The 21,838-nt window shown below is 40.7% G+C and overlaps 1 protein-coding gene across 10 annotated transcripts in view; it reads left to right on the forward strand.

Moving 5' to 3' along the window:
- Positions 1 to 21,838, forward strand: part of BBX (BBX high mobility group box domain containing) — a 139,962-nt gene that overhangs the window by 15,598 nt on the left and 102,526 nt on the right. For 2 of the 10 annotated variants that reach the window (XM_010720562.4, XM_010720593.4), the window contains exon 1: positions 16,113 to 16,372. The exons of the other annotated variants lie outside the window; for them this stretch is intronic. In XM_010720562.4, the coding sequence (XP_010718864.1) occupies positions 16,316 to 16,372 (57 nt within the window). In that variant the 5' untranslated portion in view covers positions 16,113 to 16,315. Of the gene's footprint in view, positions 1 to 16,112; positions 16,373 to 21,838 lie in introns of those variants that run through there. 10 annotated transcript variants of the gene reach the window in all.

Below are 21,838 nucleotides of genomic sequence, written 5' to 3' on the forward strand. Positions count from 1 at the left end.
TTCAGATTTTTATGTTATTTTGCTTCTTTCCAAGTGTTGAATCTGCCATAAAGTAAAATACCAGTTAAAATTACAGCACTATTAATACAGTACTTAAGTAGTACTCAGTAAGGACTCAGTTAAGTCCCCTTGGTTTGGCTGGACGTCTGTGATGCTCTTTAACATCTGAAAAAGCTGCCGCTTCCTCTAGAGAGGTGGATTGAAGGTTGATTTTTAGCATATCATCTTACCAAAGAGCCAGAATAATTCACTTTCTAACCAGTCTTTTCTAAAACAGAAAAAAAAGTCTTCTAAAAAAGACTTCTTCTAAACAGAGAAGTCTTTGAGCGTACTGTAAAACCACAGAATCATGGAATTATAGGGGTTGGGAGGGACCTATAGGGATCAAATCTGACCCCTCTGCAAAGCAGGCTCCCTACAGCAGGCTGCACAGGTAGGCATTCGGGAGGGTCTTGAATGGCTCCAGAGAAGGAGACTCCACAACCTTCCTGGGCAGTCTTTGCCAGTGCTCCGTCACCCTCACCGTGAAGAAGATCTTATGCACATTTGTGTGGAACTTCCTATGCTGCAGTTTGTGGCCATTTCCCCTTGTCCTGTTGCCATGCATTGCTGAAAAGAGTCTGGCCTCATCCCTTTGCCTCCCACACCTTAAATATTTATAGACATTAATCAGATCCCCTCTGAGTCGTCTTTTCTCAAGGCTGAACAGACCCAGGTCCTCAGCCTTCCCTCATAGGGGAGATGCTCCAGGCCCCTTATCATCTTTGTGGCCCTCTGCTGGACTCTTTCCAGGAGATTCCTGTCTTTTTTGTACTGGGGGGCCCAGAACTGGATGTAGTATTCCAGGTGAGGCCTGACCAGGGCAGAGTGGGGGGAGAGGGGGGAAGAGGGGTAGATGATGATATTGTCATAAATGTATGTTACATATTTTGTTAAACACGTTATTAGGGCATAATAACACTTTGCTGTCATAATTGCATACTTCTCCAGGTATCAGCTAACTACTTCTTATAAACCATTCAGAATTCTATTTCACAGATTGCAGTTGTCCCAAGGATGTTCAGGTAAGGCCAGGGCATGGCAGAACTTCCAAACTTCCCGAAATTTTCTATATGGCTGTAAAAGTTTGTTACACCTGCTACCTTTTTGTTACTAAAAGTTCTGCTTTGTATGTAGACAGTATTACTTTTCCATACTGATAGAAGAAAAAAAGTGATAACTTTGTCATGTCAGATTTCAGACTTACTGGCTGAGTATTCATGAACTGTTACCAAATCTGCTAGCATCCAACTTCAATATTCAGAACTGTTCTTCTCTATGCAAGAGCTTGCACTGTGTAATAGAAAAACAACACGGTAGGATTTCTCCTTAACTCGGTGCTGTATGAATACTGCCCTCCGTTCTTCCTACTTCTCTGAAAGTGACTTCTGCAGGGATGTATGAGCGTGGTCTGAGATGTATGAAGGTGGTAGAAATGTGTTTATGCTGGTACTAAGCACGCACTAAAGTGTCCCACTGCTCAAAAGACTTTATTAAACCAGGCCTGGTCTGTACTTAAATAGTTCAGCTGCTCTAGAGATTGACATAACTGGTGTAGAAAGAAGAAAACATTGCAGCAGTGTGGGGCTTTGTAGAGGACTTGGTGGTTCCAGTCTCACATTTGAACTTGTAATTTTCAGTGGTAGTTCAGTAACAAGGAAGCCTACTGACTGTCTTTTAAAGCATATTTGACTGAGATTCATTGGATTTTGTGTTTTCTTTTTATATGCTGCTATTGTTCAGAGCTTTGGACTTCTGTGTCGACCTAGGGTTTTAAGCAGGTTCTACTTTATCAATTGGCACACAGTCTTGAGCATACCGGAACACAATTTCATAGAAAATTCTTAATACCTTGTTCATTTTCTGATGTCAAATCCAACTGTCTCTGTGCTACACTGTGAAATAAAATGGTAGAAAGACGATAATTGGTAAAAACTGGTGGATCATAAGGACGTTATATTCCCCGTCCTTATTTTACTGTTATGGTCAGCACAGGTTTTTTAGCTGTTGGCTTTTTTAAAAAATGTTCCTGAACTTGAGGGGTTTTTTTGGACTGATTTTTTTCGTTTGTTGAGTTTATCCCAAAGGATTATGTAGTATTTTCATCTGAGGGAGATGAGAAGGAATTGCAATTATAAATATGCATCTTCTTATTTCACAAATGCAGAATAAATTTTTTTTTTGGGGGGGTGAGAGAGGGAATGCTTTTTTTTTTTTTTTTTTTTTTTTTTTTTTTTTTTTGGTTGTGGGGTGTGTCTGTAAGTGCAACTGTAAGAATTCTTCAGTTGTGGAGAAGACCGAGATCTTTATGTGCTTGGTTATTTTAGGTCCCAGTCCGACTGCATCTGTAAAATAGTGGTCCCCTGAGCTACTGCAGTTTCAGGCTTGAAGCCTTACATGCAGCTAATTGTATAGAGACCTGATCCTGCACTGAAACGTTTTGGCATACATCCTTGGGCATGTGCACTGTTCTGGGTAAGCTGTTGTGGCTTGGCACCAGAGAAACAATTGGTAAAGATGGTTCTGATTGTGGATTCCAGTTTATAAAGCAGCAAGGTTTGTCTTGGAAATCTGATAAGGCTTGTTACCTACAGAAGCTTATAAATTCTATAGCCTGACAGATTTATAAAGATGTTTCTCTAACAAATAGAGATGATTACATTCAGAACTTTCCTCTTTTCTCCTTAAATCATAAGGATAAACAGTTGACAAAAGGAGATAAGTAAGAGTATAGATTAAAAATAGTATTGGTAAGTGGTGAGGTGGTGAGGTGAGGTCTTTTTCTAGTTATTACTTGAATAATGTAACTTAAAACTGCTTGGACAATTTTCTCAACAAAAGTTTGCAAAAAGTTTTTTGCAGAAAAAAACATTTCAAGAAAAAGTAACAGAGATCTTACCCTGACTGTTGTGGATTACTGTTTCAGAGAGAAATCAGAATGAAGACATGCCACGATGCTTCCTTGACCTGTACCAGGTGCTTCTGGCTCCTTAGGAATCCCACAGACTTAAGCAGAATTAATACTGGTTGGTAACACTGGTCAGTTATCACTGCTATGTTCAGAACCTGTGGACAACAATGAAAAGTAGAAATAATCAGATGCTTTTCAGTCTGCTTCTGCTATTATCATGGCCAACTCAGGCTCACCAAGAAGACTTTTGGTCAGGCTATGAGAACTGTCATGTCACTGTTTCCAACCATCTTGTAGAGTAGCTCAACTCCCTGTTTGTGCTTTGAGTTTGTAGGCGAGCACGGATCTTCCTATTGCATTTCTAGTATTTCAAAATATAGGACTGATAGAGAGATAAAATGGAGATGAAAGGATTGTTGTCAACACTTACTTGCATTGAATTGGTGTTTCTTACAGTCCCGATGTTTTTCTCTAGTGCTTTGAGGTGGTGTTGAGAGACTTGCAGTGGCGTTGGATCTGAATTTGTTCTGGTGTTAGATAATAACAGTTCTTTTTTCTCTGTAGCCAAGGTCAGAAGGTGCCTTTGATACACATCTGCAATTAGAGTGAGGCTGGTTCGGTGTCTTGGTACTCCAGAGCAGGGAAGGGGCTGAACCAAATGGCTCCTAACAAGGAGATGTTGATACAACAAATATACAGAGTGAGGGTAGGTGACACTGGTATCTCACTTCTAGGGTGCACAGCTTGTCTTCTGCAGTCCTGATGCCCCATGGATTTCCCTTTCTCCTGAGTTTTCTACAGAGGAGGAATGCATAAGGACAGCTATGAGTAATGCCTTGATGTGGTCCAGACACAGTGCATGGGCAGAACTCAATCTGAGAGGGAATCTCAGCCGGGTGTTATCGGAGATTGTCACAGGCGCTTCTGAACTTGGACTTGTAAATTAATTGTCTGGCTACTACTAGGACTTTAAAAGTAGGGGAAGATGGGGGAGGAATATCAAAGCTGTAGGAGACAAACACAAGCTTGTGAAGTCATAAATCTTTTTGTGCAGACTTGGTGCACTGACTGACATTTTGTCATTGCTTCAATCTTTAACAGAATACATTATGCTTATGGATGAAAGGGGTGTTTCTGCTGTACTTTTTTTGGCCATGGATCTGTAATCATTGTTCTTCAGTTTATTTATGAGTTATTGAGGCCTTTACTAAAGACGGTTTGCTTATGATGTTAGAAAGCACTGTTCCTCTTACCAAAGGAAGTCCCAAGAAGTTCAGTTTACTACAGCTGTGTCAACAGTTTATGGGCCACTCCAGCACAGTTTTGTGACTAATGGGATGGGGAGACCCACAGACCTACAACCCAGGAAAGGGAAAAAAGGGAAAAGGGTAGGGAGATGGGCCTAAAAACGAAACAGTGGCAACAATCTGAGGAGAAACGAACTAATTTACTAAATAAGATATCGGAATGCAGGATAGCACACTATAATACAATATAATACAATATAATACAATATAAGTAGAATTGAAGCTAATAAATCAAATAAAATGAGAGAGAGTGTTGAAAAAACCAAAGGCCTTACTCTAATGCTGAAGGTGTCTAGCTGGGACAAACAGGAAGGCAAAAGAGAGTTCGTCTCATAATCTGCAAGCAGTTTTATCTTTCACTCTGGATGGAAAACGGAAACAGAACAATGCAAAGTCCTCTGGGCTGTGTAGTATATGTAGTTCTTCTGAGAACTAGGTACCCAGAACTATTCATGATCCACAGAACTGGAGTATTAACTCTTTAACTCCCAGTGCACTACATGATGTTACGATGTGGAATACTGATCATAAAAATCATAAAACCGTTACAAGCTGGTAACAAATACATGGCATGATAAATCTTCACTAGGTTCAGTGAAGGTATTTGAGTGGAGATGTGGGACAGGGAAACGCTCTTCAAAAGTCCTGTACATTTGTGACAAATTATTGAGCTGTGAGAATTTAAAAAAAAAAAAACAAAAAACAAAAAAACAGGTTAAATTGGGTTCTTGATCAGGTTCATGGATTTGCAGAATTTTGGTAGTTCATTAAGTCCTCTGCATGTGATAGAGGTGAAGGGGAATGAGGAGGGGAGAAACACTAATTAGAAGCTCAAGTTGCAGCTATAAGGTGATCACACAGAACTGGATCTTTTGGGAGAACTTGACATATGTTTTTGCTGTATTAAAAGTTGAGCAAATACAGAATTCCTTACAAGAATAGGATTACTAGGTTTCAAAAATGCACTTGACTGCAAGGATTTTCAGCCTAAAATTCATTATTTCTACATGGAATCTCTTTCACACACATGAAATTTACTGATAGTGGCAATTACTTGATCATAGTGTTCATTTAAACTTAAATGCATCTGCAAAGAACCTATCTAAAACTTAGAATTCTTGAAAGATATTTAAATATTTAAAACATGCTCCATATGATTACTAAATCCAGCCCTTCAACTTTGTAAACAATGCTAGGAATAATGAACCAGAAAATATTCAGAACAGCACAATCTCTTTCACTTTAACATTCACCATGATGAAACATAAGGAAACCAATTCCTGAATGTTTATTTGTTGTCGTTGTTTTTTTTTACCAACTCACTGCTGAAACAAGCTTTCAGGGAAATTCACGGAGCCCCACAAGGTGGCAGGAGCTAACTGTGCTACGTGTGAGCTGTGGTCTGAAGGAGCGTAAAGGTAGTGAATTGATTTCACCAGTTGTGTGCATTTGGATCATGAGCAAATTAACCAGACTTCAGAAACGCGCTTTGTGCTTGTGAGTAGTTTAGGCAAATGGATGAGATTCTAGCCTCAAGAATGTTCCTTCCGAAAAAATGAAAGTTATGCATTCTTACTGTGTCAACACAAAGGGCCTTCATGTTCATTCACTGCTACTTCCTTGCTTGTAATATCACATCATTCCTGTGAATGGAAAGTGGGCTTGAAGCCCTTCAGCAACTCACAGCCATACGAGGTTCACAGTTTAACAAGTTGGCAGAACGCATCTCTTAGTTGCAAACTCATCTTGACATCGTGGGAATGTTGATCGTGAGGACAGACACAGCATCTGGAACTGTACAAGAGAATTTCTGCTGCTTTAATGAGACAATAGAGGTGTTTTTCTTTGGAAACCAAAGTATCAAACCAGCATTAAAAATATCCAAGTGTGGGGATTATTGGAAGTCATGAACACAACTCATCCTAATTAGTGGGGTTGCTGGCCAGTATGTAGTGCATAAGGCTGAAATGCAGGGGATTCGTTCCCTCCCTTTCTACTATCCCAATCCACTGGCATTCCTGTTTCACTTTTTTTCTACTTGGTTTCCGTTTACCTGTTTGCTCTTGAAACATTTCTGTGATGAGATGTGAGAAGCACCATGAAATAAAGGAGTTAATCAAGTAAGTCTTCTCATCAAAGATATGATTTGAGGGCCCTGTGGTTATATACTCATACTTGCTCTTCCTTTTCCTTCCATTTGAGTTTTAGGTCTCTCACTGTTGAGTGATCTCTTCGGCATGCCTTAGAAAATGGATTTCTCTGGACTTCCTTGATTTTAGTTGGCAGAAATAACAGTGAACAATGCTGTTAAGAAGAAAAGCTATTGCCCCTGACTCAGTGGACCATAGAGAACTGGTTTGGAGACTTATGAATCTGTTGATTTGTGTTAGGAGATTTTCTTTTACATCAGCGTCTACTTTTTTTTTTTTTTTTTTTTTTTTTTAATGAGGACATTTTTTGTGTATCAGCCAAGTATCTTTGGTTATTTGGGCAACCTCATTTATGTGTATGTACAGTAAGGCTAAGGCAAAAATGGGATTAGATAGTTTTCTTAACCATTAGGCAGAAACTAAGAGTGGAAGTAGTTCAACTCTTATATGAAATCTCAGTTTCTCCCTTCCCAGGAGAAAGAAATTTCTTGTTTCTATACTGTAGGAAAAGAATAATGTAAGCATTTGTGATGGAAATATTTGGAATAGGCACCTGAGATGAACTGAATATTTTTACAAGCTCGTGTGTGAATTTTTTTTTATTTTTATTTTTAACAGTGTCAGAAGCAACTTAAATTAAGAACCTTTAAAACCTGTCCTGGAGCAACTTAATTTTTTTTGCACCAAGATGTACTAAAATGGTCCAGTAAAATAGCTACACCTTGCTTGAATGACAGGGATACAGGAATGTAGAGATGGATGTTCACAGCAACTGTTGTAAACTGGCAGCATATTTCATTATCTCACCAAAATACAAGCCTGAGTAATTTTAGTGGATGCATTCAGATATTCAGATATTTATTATTTTGAAGTGAAAATTGTGCCATTTCCAATGGTTGTGCTCCTCACCTGCCTTAAGTTTGAAAGGAATTTTAGTTCGCACAGTTACATGCCAGTAGCATTGGACTGGCTGTCAGCTGTGAATTATTAAGCAGTTATAGCTTGCTGAAACAAACTTTACTGTATTTGACCAAAAAGTTCAGAAACAACGAATGTCATGTCAGTGAGATGCCTCGTTCCTATAATGACTCAGTGGGAAGCAACAGATCACTTCTTCTGACTTGAAATACTGAGGGGAGGAAAACCATGTGCACTTACACGTACATATGATGGAAGAAATCAGTTTTTAAATAAAAGATCATGTGCTGCCAAGGTGTTGCTGTACAATAAGATTTTAAAGTTTTGTTCCTGTATACCACAACCCTATGAACCTTGATGGGCTTGGCAGAGCGTATTTGTCCACTGCATATTCAGAGCGTATGGTCAAGTCAAGTTTGATAGTTACTTTTCCTTAGTAACAAAAAGTTGGTGGTTGTGGCAGCACCAGGGTTGGAAAGAGCAACAGTAATTTGATCACAGTCAGTACAGAGAAAGACTTTAGAGTGTATAGCAACATCTTAGTGGCCAGAATGGTAGCTTCTTACGGAATAGTAGGAGTACATCTCAATTGTGATTTAAAAAAAGTTAAATAACAGTTAAAAATAAAATGTCACAGGAGACTTCTGCTTGGTGGTGTACTTAAAATTGTTACAATAAACTGGACAGCCTCACAAAGGCTACGGAACAGTTTGGCAACCGATCCTATTGCTGTGTAGCAATTAACTGGAAGTTAATCTCAATATTACTAGGAGAGATAGGGATATGGGGTGGAGAAGACTTCACAGGATGTGTGCTTTTCCAGAATAAATATATGTTTCCAGGAAACCTGGAGTCTTCTCTCCATATCTGCCAAATTCTGTCTTTAATGTCTCAACTGTTCTGTTGATCTTAGTTAATTCAGGGACAATTGAAGCCATCCCATTCACTAGATCCCCTACTGAGGTGCTGAGTGCTTTCTCTTCTCCATGAACTCCTTGGGAATGCAGCACATTGCTGGCCTCTGTTAAATGCCCAACACAACTAAGGAGTCCAGCCAGGGAAAAATTGGCAAATATAGTGCCTATTTACTAACAAGGATAAGAATTCTCTCTATCCCTCCCAAGTGTGTTTTATAGTTGGATTTGAGGAATTTTGACTTGTAGGGAGCTGACTGTGCAGTACTCGGGGTCTTTTCAAAAAGTCAAGGAAATCTTTGCTACCTTAAAAGCATCTTCTTCAACTGTAGGATTTTTAAGTCCAACCTGGCATAATGTCAGACTTCAAGATATGTCTACATTGCAGACTGTTTCGTTTTGTAGTTGTCCTAGTGTGCTTTTAAATAAGGTAGAACAAGAATCAGAAGTGGTTTGGCAGTGATAGCATGGAGCTGTGTCTTCATTCATTTAACTTGTATTGAGTAAGGGTGAATTAGTGCATATGGAGTGCTGGGCTACTGCGGCTGGTTCTCCTCATACTGGCTGGTTGGTTTAAATTAGGTTTAGGTGCTCAGGGCTGCTGCAGCTGGGGCCATATGCAAGGAGAACATGTCAAAAGAAGCAAAGTCTAGTTAGGCAGCATTAATAGCTTTTCCTACACTGGCAAGTTGCAAATCCCGTTTATGGATTTCTTTTATAGCACTAGGTGTTGAAGACAGTACTTTCCCTTGGGAAATTATTATTCAATTAACTTGGTATTTGTTTTGATATTAGGATTTGATGTGGTTGTTGAAAGTGCAAACTTGTTGTAAATTACCTCTATCAGAGTGCCTGTTTTATAGGAGTGAGGGAAGCGTGGAAGGACCACTATACTACTATTCAGTTCTTAAAGTAGAATCTTTACACTGCTCTCCCACCTTTCCTTACAGATGTACTAACTAGAGACTGAAGTTCTTAAGGTATGTGAAATATTTTAGGAGTACAAGTAAGTCAGTGCTGCGGCCTAGTTGCCTGTATGTATCTCAGCCATCTAGGCCTTGCCAGTCAGTGTAGTGTCTGGGAGGTGTTACCATTTGCTTATCCAGATCATGTTGATTTTTCAGCTTGTTGAAGGAAGTTAGGTACATTCACATGACAAGAAGCTGTCAATGTGATAACTGGTTAGTGCGTGTGTGCTTGGGCCAGGCCTTGCAATCCTGCAGCAGCAGCATCCTCCAAGACTGTGTATAGAATTCTCTTTCCACTCTCTTACGGAAAAAAAAGTGGAATTTTTGTGTGAATGGCCATTATTATTAAACTGTATTCAATTTCAGGAGTGTGGGACAGATGCAGGAACAGGAGAATTTACATCACTGGAAAGCCACTATTTTACCCTAACAACTTAAGTGTGCGTTGCTTTCCTGCATAGATCAAGGATGTAGGTCTGTAAGGCATTACATCTTTTGGTACCAGGTGGCCTGGCTTTAATTAGTGGTTTTTCTTCCTGCCAATTGAAATAAAGGAAAGTGTGAATAAGGAAAAGGCCAATATATGGATACAGCTACTGTGCTTAAGTTACATAAGCAGCAGCAAATGTCCAGGTTGGGATCTGTGTTCCTTGTATTCATGCTGGGGAGATGAGAAGAGACCTGTCTCTTCTGTGATGTCCCACAGGTGTGTTTTAGATTTGAGTGCAGGAAAACAGTGATTTTCTTTTATGAAGATGTTTGCTGTGTTTAGGTGTGCATCAGTTAGCACTTTTCATAGCGTAATGACTTTTGATAGCTCAAATACTAGAGATGCTTTTGTTCCAAAAAAATTGGTTTTGCGGAGCTTTTTTGCATGTTTGAAATAAAACGTCAGTTTTGAATGTTGGTAATCTGTTCTGTGTTTTTATATAGTAATGCTAACTATTGCATAATAGAATATTTTTTTAAACTTTATATTCCCACATGAACACTGGGAAGATAACCACAGACCAGAGAATAATGCTTTTTTTATTATTATTTTTGGATTGAATGAGAAAAATTACTCAGTATGCTGATGAAATGCAGAGAAACTCATAATTAAACAAGAACAGGTGGTAGCCTCTGATTCACAAGTCAGGATTTGGTGTCGGGTCTCTGGATACGAGTGGACATTATCAGGAGAGATGGTAAAGCAAATGCCTGCTCTAGTGCATGAAACTGTAAGCAGCATTTATTACTGTGTTGCTTTTAAAGGGCTTGCTATTAGCCAGGGCTAATTAATGGCTTTGCAGGAACACCTGGAGTTCAGTTTGTTCATGATGATCATGAGGTTGGTGAAAACAAAAGAGCAGCTGAAGGCTGCTCACCTCATCATGAGTGATGATCATCTTGTCAGTCCACTGTGGTGGCTGGCCCTTCACCATGGTGGTGATGCCTGTGGCCATGGGCAGGCTGGCCATCACCACAGGAGTTTTGTCACAAAGAGGATGCTTGTGCTGCCCTTAGAGCTGTGAAGGGGCCAGTGCCAGGGCCAAGGGTGCCCCAGGCCAGGAGGCAAGGCTGTATGGGAGGAAGCAGTTGTATGTCGAAGTACTGGGAGGATGTCTCCAGGCTTGAATGGTATTGCTCTTGGTGAAACTGAGTGAGAATGGTCTCTCCACTAGTTGAGCTACGCAGCTTGCCATCCCAGGCAGTGAATTCACGGAAGAAAATGTTGCCCGGATGTGCTGAGGCAAGATGATGGCCCACCTCTAGGTACTTGACCTTGCCTCTATGCTCCCTAATTTCTTCCTGTGCCTAGAGGCATCTCTGTAAGGTTTCTATCAGATTTGACTGCAGTGAATCATAGATTACAGCCCAACATGAAGCTAGGTTTCAGGATTTTGGCAAATGCAGTACTGGTGGGACCAGAAAATCTGATTTCTCATAGCTCTGGCTCTGGAAGTCTTGTGTTGCACTTGATCACTGTCTTAATAATTAACACTCAAATATGTGCCAAATTCAGGCAAGCCAATACTGTAGGCTAAAAAGAATCACAGTGCATGTGTCTGGCTACAGGATGCAGGCTGCAACAGTGTATTCCAGCATTTCATTAAAATAACTTAGATTTGAGAGATTTGTTTTAAAATGCATGAAGATTTGAATTCAATGACACAGTTAGTGAATGAAATGTGAGGCTGAAGGAAGTTTTTCCTTTAAAGATTACAGTATGTATCTTGATCATTAATGTATTCTGTGAAAAAAACTAAACATACTCTAAAGGAAGTCATTCACACAAGTAGTTGTGTGTAGTGGCTGTTTCGTATTGGGCTTGATGCTTTATCACAATTAGCTTTCCATTTAGGAGGAAAGATAGGAAGCCTCAAACTTAATTCAAGTTAGTGGAGTTAAATAGCTTTCTTTGCTGTTCTTTGAGTCTCTGTATCTCTTTTAAGAGTATGCTTAGAGAATTGCAACAGCACACCTTGAACAGAAAGCAGATTTTCTTGTTTTTAAAAAAAGAGTAAGTATATCTTTTCTAATAAAAATAGTGTTTGATTGGAGATCTCAAAGATGTGGAAGATGCTACTAATGCTGTTTTCTCTCCAGAAGTCTATTTTGCATTTTAATCTTATAAAGAGCAACTTTTTATTTACTTAACTATTTAGAAGGCAAAACAAGACAAAACCTTCTTAATTATAAGGAACTTTCAAGTTGGAGTTGTGGGGGTTTTGTGCTTGCAGGTAATACGTGCTCTTACATTGTGAGGAGTAAACTTCTGCATCTCTAAAATTCCCCAGATCATTGTAATAAAGCTGAAGAGGGGACAGACATTAGGATTTTGTTTTCCCATATTGTCCGGAATATTCTGATGCCTTCTGCATGGCAGAGGGGAACAGGGATTTCTCCTCTTGAAATAATGATGTGGGGGAAGGTGGAGAAGAAAAAGCGTGCTACTGGTGGTAGGATTTTGGGCTTTGGTATTTAATGCTTTATGTATATGTGATATTTGTACCTGAAGTTGTTCTGACACTTGTGAGTGTGCGTAGCATGTAATGGGGAAGAGGCTTCCTGGTGATGCAGCTATGCTGTTGCATGCGTGCTGTCAGTATACTACGTAGCTTAGAAAGCTTTTGTGTGTACATGTGCATATGTGAAAATATTTGATAAAACTTCCAAGCAATGCTAGATTTCAGGAGTCATTAAGCTGGTAATTCTGCTGTTTCTGAATAAACAAGTTGTTGATGGTGTTTTTTGGGATGCTTTATGAATGCAGCTGAATTCATTGTCTGTTGATGTTATATGAACCATGCAGTATTGCAGAACGATGTAAGTAAGTGTTGGACTGGGAAATTGTATCCATTTCAAATTGAGTAGTGAGTTTGTTTAGAATTAGTGATTAATATTGTATTTCTTCATGATACTGGGATAAAATGTGGAGCTTCAGTGAAGATCATAATTTATTGATATTACTGCAAACTCTGCGTGTATACGTGAACACAACTCTCATGTGAATTTTATAGGAGGCCAGGATAACTCATATTGCAAACGTGATTAATCAGAGAATTATAAGACTCTTGTACTTCTTAACTGATGGTCACTTCCAGATTATGTTTTTAAGCATTTTATACATACACTCTTAATCTTTGTTTGTTCCTCTTCGCTGTTATATTTCCTTCCTGGTTAGCAGAAGAAAACTTTCAACCATACAAGATCCATCAGTTTTATACTTTCCTTTTTGAATCTTCTTTTATCAAGTCTTCTCCATCTTCCTGTCAAAGTAATTTTAGTGCTTATAAAGTGGCAGAATAACAGGCCATGGCAAGCCATCTTTTCAGCTCAGGAGAAGTATTGATGGAGCAGTAAACTTGTGACCAAACTACCTCTATTTTATTGCTTTTTTGTTTTAGTCATTTGTTAACAAATACAGAGATAATTTGATGCCTAAGCCTTACCTGCCTTTAACTTAGGAGTGGGAAATTGAAATTAGAGCTGAGAAATTATCAAATGCAAGTGAATTTTGACAACTGTCGTTCAAGTAATATAAAACTTTAAGTTAATAGTGGAATCATATAGAACGACTACTTGTTTGAGGGTGTATGAGTTTCTAAGAGCATATGAGTTGAATGCACAAGAGCACATACAACTTGCTACTTCCTATATTATGACTGCTTTCTCAGATGGGTTTTTATTCTGACTAGTAGATACAGGATGTCTGTATCATTCCTTTCAATGACAATTTACAAGTTTTCAAAATCTTATGCTCTCCCTGCAAGAAAAAAAATGACACAATTTAAGGTTGTAAGGTTTCACATTTTTATTGCTTTGAAAACACTGGAGGAAAAAAAAAAAAGAGCCAGTAAATATATGACAGGCTTAAATTCTTTTATGAGGTATCCAGCACAGGAATTGTCTTCTTAATTATTTTTACAGACCCCATAGAAAATAATGACTGCAGCATAAAAATTGCTGATCTAATGCCATGTCTGAAGAAAGAGTCCTCTGGATAGGATAGTAATACTAGCCAGCAAAGACAATGACAGAAGTCAAAGTGTTTGGTAGTGTTAAACACAAACTGTTTAACTTTGAGATGACTTTTACAGTCTTGGTCCTGAAATCCTACAAGTGGTGAACTTTGATTTAAAATGTATTTGTTATTTTGATGACCTCAGTCAAGGCAATCTGGGATGGGCAAAGATGCAGAGAAATAATTATTTGGACGTACAAGCAGATGCTGCTTTAGCTTCTCAAGGAAATTTCTTACGTAAAAAGACAGTTTAAAAACAAAATGGAGCTTTCTATATTGAAAACAACGTAATACTTCAGCTGGTGTTTCTCCAGCTTTTTTTTGTTGTATGACCTGTTGTCTTAAGGATAAGACTCTTTCAGTAGTAAAAGCCTGAGCTGTATTGATAGAGGAGGGTCTTCCAGAACACTTAAAAAATGGTTTGCAAAACAAGCAATAGCAAGTTGTTTACAGACACCAGTTGTTTACAGGATAAGAGGCTCTTCGGAGACCTAATTGTGGCCTTCCAGTATTTGAAAGGAGCGTATAAACAGGAGGGGGAACGGCTGTTTACAAGGGTGGATACTGATAGGACAAGAGGGAATGGTCTTAAACTGAGACAGGGGAGGTTTAGGTTAGATATTAGGAGGAAGTTTTTCACACAGTGGGTGGTGACACACTGGAAGAGGTTGCCCAAGGAGGCTGTGGATGCCCCATCCCTGGAGGCATTCAAGGCTAGGCTGGATGTGGCTCTGGGCAGCGTTGGCGTTGGTTGGTGACCCTGCACATAGCAGGGGGGTTGAAACTACGTAATCATTGTGCTCCTTTTCAACCCAGTCCATTCTATTATTCTATGATATGAGAGTGTTTTTAGTTTGTTACTAAGTCAAGATAAACTGAAAGCGTATCTTTTTACTTCAACAATGCCTAAGTGATCTGTGAGCTCATAAATTACTAATGATTTTTATTTACTAAAGAAACTTTTTTTTTTTTTTTTTTTTTTTTTTTAAGTTCTTCTGGTGTTTATTAGGTTTCTGGAACAGATTACCTGTCATGTTGAGTGCCAGAGGCCTTCGGTATCTATTGAAATACTCTTGACTGTACATGTATATTTGAAGTGAAGGCAGGAGGAAGAGGCCAGTGCACTACCAACAGAGGCCGATATTTGTGGGAACTGACCGGTGTGCTTTCAAAACCAAATCACAGTTTGAATAGTGAAGAATAAACATTTCTCTCTGCTGTAGAATTTATTCTGCAAAGCAGAGGTAGGAAATGATTTCTGTGAAATAGTTACAGTAAGCCTGGGATAGGATATGGCCTGGAGAGCCCTCTGTCTCTGGTGGACTCCCATAGCTGTGATGAGTGTGCTGCACTAATGTTGGTTTGGGAATATCTTTTTGCTTCTCTCTGAAGTTGCGTTCTTGCCTGCTGATTTGCCTACGTGCCACCTCCAGGACAGCACCCTTGCAGTACTTGTGGATTCTAAGTTCTGGTACTCGCTAAATCTGCTCAGATGAGTGTGTAAATTACATTTCTGGTTCTGATATAATTCTGGCTTCAAGCTACATGTGTTTCCTTACTGAGGAAGCAGAGGTACGTCACTTTAGTGCTAATAGTTTACATTAGAATAGCTAAGCTCTCCTGGGATTGGAGCCAATATCTCGGTACATGCAGAGTAAGGTGGGTAGCTGCCCAACTACATGTACATTAATGCAGAAATGGCATTGAGATTAAGGTAGTTGGGGCCTGGCCCTTGCTCTGTTCTTATTCAGGTTGTGCAAGTAAAAGCAAGGCATTAGGTGGCAGACTGATGGCTGAAAGTCAGATGCCAGGTGCTAGGTGATGATCATTTACATCTGCTCCTTTGTGTTTGCAAGCTACAGGCTAGCTATGCTTGCTTGCTGAAGAGAACTGGATTTGCAGTTCAGAGTATAGGAAATAGTTTGAAATGGACAGAAAGTAAACAAAATGCTGTGGATAAGAAGTAAAAGCAACACAAAACAAGTAGTCGTTAAATGCTTTGTTAGAAGTTGCCGGGTTTCTTTCCCCTCTGGAATGGGATCTCCTAGATGTGCATTAAAGGTGTATGGCAGGCTCCTGCTCTGAGCAGATGAGGAAGTAGAGGAAAGACACGGTAAAGAGCGAACTGCCTGGCCGTCCTGCTTCCCTTCTCCCGTCAGCAGCAGCACAGAGGCCTTAAGGCAAGGCTTTAAATGATCGTCTGAGGCTTCCCTCTGCCAGCCCGTTTCCCTGGCTGGCACCTACCGAGCCGTTCGGCTCCTCCGTTTCCAGTCGCGTTTCCGCAGCGCCGTGGCGAGGCGCTCCCCGAGGCCGGCGGACGGCCGTGTGACGTGCCCTGGGCTGGCACGCTGCGAGGCCGCGCCGTCTGCCCGCGCTGCCAGAAGAGAGCACGGAGCGAGCGAGCCCGGGCCGCGCTCCGCCCCGCCGGCGCTGCTGAGGTCAGCTTCCTGCTGCTCGCCTGCCTCCCGACGCCGCTTCTCCTCCCTGAAAGAGTGCGAGATTTGCCCGAATCTGAAGCTGGTTCGTACGGGTGGCTGCCCGGCCGGGCGGGCAATAGCGCGGCGATAGCGTGGCGTTGCGTAGCGGACGTGGGAAGGCAGCATGGTAGGCGGGCTGCCGCGCTGCCCTGCGAGACCTGTGACCTGGCGGACGCGGGAGGTGAGTGCCAGTTCTGTCGTGTGTGTGTGTGTATGTGTGTGTTCGGGGCTCTCGGAGCCGAAACCCACCCGGGCTCGGTAACAGGAAACCAGCAGCAATGTCGCTGTGCTCCCGGTTGAGATGCTGCCGCTGCTCCCGCTGTCAGCGTAACAGAGTACGCTCAGGAAGTGATGGGCTTCCCTGCAGCAAAGGACTGTGGTCAATAAAAGTTTATAGTGTGTAAATTTGTTTTTCTTTCACTGAAAAGCGTTGATAAGTATGGCACAAATATAGCTATAAAGGGTGGATGATGAAGGTAAAGTTCACTTTCGATGACTTACGGTAGACAAACGCTCAAGATCTTTCACAACCTTCAGATAGGTTGAATAGTGCCAGAAAGGCACTTTGCACTGATTTAGTTATGTCTACAGATCTAGAATTATGTGGTATACAAAAAGGGATAAAACTAATCGTGTAACGTGTGGAAATAAAAATTACAGGTAGGGAAAAAAAAAGGCTGCTGAGCATCATTTAGAATGGAGGCCAGGTTGTCTGAGAAAAATTACATTGCTTGGAAAATAACTCAGCAAAAGTAAAAGGGTGATTCATGCAGAAAATGTTTTCAGACCGTATTGATACTTTTTTTCCCCATTATTTTATTTTTTTTCTTTAAGTTGTGAAGAATATAACTACCACAGGTTTATTAACCAACTTTCAGCTTTTTAAACAGGCGAGCTGATTCCCTGCGTGCTTTCTAATGGAGCTCTAAAATCCATAGCAGGTGGCATTTTGCTCTTCATTTTGCATCGTAGCATCCTTCATTTGCCATCTTTTCATGACAGCACTTAAATGGGACCACGTTGTTCCTTCTGACAAAACTGCCAGGGCAGTTTTGCAGAGGATGCTTTATAAGAAGCTGGGTGCTACCAAGTGCAGGTCAGCCAGGTATTGGGTGCTGCCTTCACAGGTCTCACTGCTCCTCAGGTGACAATGGACAATAGGAAGAAGTGAAGAGTCCTGTGGAGGACATGATGCGGCCCAGGCTCTGAGGCCTGGCCAGGATTGCTTGTGCTCTTGATCCAGATCAGTGCGTACCTCTGGAATAGCTGTTTTCTGTGATGTGGAGTTTACTTTATCAGTTACGTTTGTACTGAAACAAACGTGGTCTTTCATCAGGACAAGGAGGAATATTATTAGACCAGGTTTGTGCCTTAAAGGTAACAGCTTACCTGTAGATAAACACGTAAAGCCAAAGGAAAAACAGTTTTCGTTTATTGTCCAGTCAGTGGCTGCCACTGGGACTGTTGGGGAAGAATATTTTAGGAAGTAATGATAGAAGTTTCCAGTCATGTGTGGCTCTGTATCTTTTGTTTGCTTTCAGGCGCCAGGGATGTTATACTCCACGGTGCATTTTGAAAATCCATAGCTTCTAAACCTTCTTGCTATAGACTTGTGCTCAAGAAATTAACCCTGTGTTATGTCGTGGCTTGGAGGGATAGCACTGTGGTTAATGATGCCTTATGTTCTGGTTGTGGTCAGCACGTTAGAAAGATGATATGCTTTTGTAGTTCAGAATATCAATATGGTTAAACTGCTGAAGTTTTCAAATGGGCCATTTCCCCAACTTTTACTTGCCAGAGTTACCTTGCTTTTACTCGCATTTTGCCAGGCATGATGTCAAGCATCAAGCCCAGCTGCTGTTGGACTGCAGTGCTGTTTCACTCAGTTTGTCCTTACTGTCAGAATTGTCATTCTAATGCATGGGAAGCTGCTGTAAAAATTCAGCCTGTTTCAGCAGACCTGTGGGCTCCTACCAGTGGTTCTAAATCCTGTGCCTATTAATGATTTGGCAGCCTTGCCCACAAGCGGGATCACGTTGTTTGCTACCTCTCTTGCATTTTGGCAAGCTGGTGTTCTGTTAGCTTGTGGTCACTAGTTACTTTATTTTGGGATGCACTGAAGGGTCATGGGGCTGTTATATCTGTAAGTTTGACCCTTTCTTGTCAGAGAGATTGAAGGGATAATGAAAAGTTCTCTCTATTTGTAGGTGTGAAGAGAAGAGCAAGGGTTATATCTTCAGGGTTTTTTCACTTTCAGTTCACTCTGTGTGTAATGCTGACTCCATCTTCAATGCAGATAGAAGATGCAATGAATAGTCTGAATTACAGTTCCCTGGTGAAGAAGTGAATTAAACTAATTTGACAGAGGTAATAGTGAAATATCACATCTGAATGGCTGCACAGTTAGGGAAAGAAACAGCTCTAGCTCAGCTGCTAGCACGCTACTCCATGTTGTCATGCTAGTGTTTCTGCACAGTGTTTAATGCACTGGGATGGAGAACTGACTGTAGTTAAAATTGGTGGCGTTTGGCAGCTTAACTTCTGTCCACCAAAGATTGAACAAACCACAGTAGAAGCAAGACAGGGTCATGGCTGCTTCCACCTACAGAGTAGGCTTAAGCTGACTTCAGTGTTTGTCACTCAGGAGACTTAAGTGCAGGCAGATAAAATGCAAGAGAGGAGGTATCCCTGGAAATTGGCTACTACTGTCAATATATACTTTGTTTGTTTGTTAACTGGGGATATGTGTGCATCTTTTAAATGTTATTTTTGCAGCCAAGATAGTTTCCAGTCTAGATAGCATCAGCTAGTCGCTGATACTGATGATAGCATGCCTCAGTTGTGATGCTGTTTTATCCTTCTCCCTTTTCTGAAGTAGGTGCTGCCTTGCATAGCATTCCTCCATGTCACCCAGCATAATACGGTACACTATGCTATACTCAAAATAAATCAGTAAATAAATCATGTAGGATTTTGGTTGATTGGTGAATTTAACAAGGTTGCTTCGTCTGGATGCAAAATACCAGTTTCTGTCAGATTCAGGTGTTGTTAAGTCCAGTGTGCCCAGGGTTGCTGTGAGATGCTCGTGCAGTGGGTTACTCTGAGGCCCTGAATAGTGGCAGGGTATATCCAAAAGAGAAAGTGTTTTTTTCCTCTCTTGGCCTGTAAGAAGAATATCTATCTGTGGCTGGTTCTTTAATGTTGTGTTTGGTTGTTTTTAGTAGCAGGGTGCTTGTTGTTGCCTGCATGTGATTTTTTGGAGTTTGGGAAGTTTTGTTAGTGACTTCCAAGCTTTTGTTATAGATGTTAAGGGCAAAAAGCTGCAACAAATATTTCTATGGGAATTCCCCAGGACTGCGTTTTGGCTGGGATAGTCAAATGTTACATCTCAAGATCCTATTTTAAGATTCACTAGTGTGGGCTCGTGGGTTTGTTCAGAGTCGTCTTACCCTCTGCAAGACTACATGCAAGTAGAGGAATGTGCGCTCGTGGATGTGGACGGGGGATTAAAGGATTGATGTTTGTTTTGGTTGGAAGTTGCTCCCAGTAGAGTTGAGAGTTGAAACTGTCATCTCTATTCTTCCACTTGCACCAAAATCTGAAGTACCTGGCACTTCAGGATGTGATGCACGTGCGCTTTTATTGGGATGCTGCGAATGCCTGTTTTTGCTGGTGGGGAGATGGGGGATGATGCCCAGTAGGGCAGTAACAAGAGGCATTGCTGACATTGTAGTGCTAGTATCAGCACAGGCAAAGGATGCTGGCAGCAGCCTGCACTAGGGGCAGGATTGGCCTCCAGCCTGGTGCGCTGTGCTGCTGTGGGATGTAGTCCATCTTCCTGATGACCAGCTAAGCTGAGGGGAAACCCTGGAACAATCTGAGAGAGGGTTTTAGGATGTGAAATGTGATTATGAAGAAAACGACTATTTATTTATGTCTTCCTTCCAATAGTCACCCCAAACAATTCTGCCAGAACCGTTGTGTGCGTTTCTAACTAAAGTGAGCTCAATCAACTGCAGAGCAGAGATACTCAAAATGGATCCCTCCCCTTTCATCTGTTACATAGTTATTCCAATATGAAGTGTTTTTTATCACATGGGGAGGTTAAAATGTTTTCAAATTGAAGTGGTATCTTTATGCCGATGTTCAAGCGAAACATTTGTTTCCCAAACTAGCAATTCAAAAGTGAAACTGTTCGTAAGAGAAGTGAAAATAATTTAATTGAGTTTTCCTGTTCCCAGCTGGCAACGAGAATGCATGTTTTTAAAGTGATGGTAATGTAGCTAAATGCTCCACGCTCTGCTAAACTACTTTCTTCTTGTAACTGTTGATGCCCCTTGCAGCTTGTTGGTACGTGGGGTAACTGGGAAATAAAAGAAGGCGTGTAAATGCCCGGGAGTTGCTCAGGTGCAAATGCAGACAAGTTCCATCACGGCCTGTGTGAACTGACAACTATCTCAGTCACCAGTACTATTTCCTGTGCTGGTGGAACTTGCTCAAGAAGTAGGTTCTGGTTATTCAGGGCCAATACACAGTTCCTTGGGTTTAAGCTGTTTTCTGTTACTGTAAGGTTGTATGAAGGCAGCCAGGCTTTGATAATCAATTTTTTACTTTTTTAATTTTTTTTTTTTTGAGCACTATGTCTGAGGTTTTCACTACTCTTTTGTTGTCCCTGGTTTATATTTCAAGTGGGTAAGGCTGTGGTAGAGACTTTTAGAGAGATGATGGGCTTCTACTGAATGTCCTTTTGAGTCTTTAACAGTTTTCAATAAGCTCTGGTAATTCTCAGTCTCTACCTGGAAAAATTTGCTGCAGGAATGACATCTCTTGCCAGGTGGATGCCTGCTGAGATGAGACATGCAAATTGATGCATTGGTGAAACAGTGGTTATGCAGAGGAGAAAGAGCTGAGTTTTCAGAGACAGTGAGTATTTTTAAAATATTACTAGTAATTTGCAGTGTTGCTTCTGATTAAACTTCCTGCAACATGGATTGACAAATTCATGTAAAATCAGATAAATCCTCTGCTGTGATCATCTTTGAGAGGTATTTCAGCTTGTGTTGCAGGCCAACAAGCTGAGGAATGGCACTAGATCAGTGCCCTTTGAGAACGACATCTGATAACTGATATCATTGAAGTGATTTCTGCTGAGTAACAAATGCACAAAGAGAGCTCATCTTGAGATGCTTAGGCTTCAGTCAGTAATGTGTTTGTCTTAAGATTGCCAGCCTTCTTGAATCATACTTGGAAAGAATATTGGAAATTTATGTCATCTCTATAAGAGGAATATAGTATGTTCGGTATGTGCAACATCCCTAAGTAGGGTGGCAGTTACTCTGCTAAGCAGAGCTGCAAGGTAGTCTGTGGTAAGAAGGATTGCAACCTTCCTTTGGAACAATCAATATAAGAAATTTTTCATTAAAGAGAAGTCTTACCAGGTGTTTGCAATTCTATCCACATACAGCCATGTTTTAATCTTTGGATTAAGAAGTAGAAGTGTCAGAAAGATCTTTGCACTTCAGTTTCCATGTGTGAAGGAAGGTAGGTACTTGGAGAGTGGCTTCTGTATTACTTCTGCAATTGGTCTTTTTATTCTAGTGTTACATTTCCGTGTGGCTACTTTGCAAGCCAACCTGCTGTGTTGGTG

This window comes from Meleagris gallopavo, chromosome 1 (assembly GCF_905368555.1).
Source record: "Meleagris gallopavo chromosome 1, MGAL_WU_HG_1.1, whole genome shotgun sequence".
NCBI classification, from domain to species: Eukaryota; Metazoa; Chordata; class Aves; order Galliformes; family Phasianidae; genus Meleagris; species Meleagris gallopavo.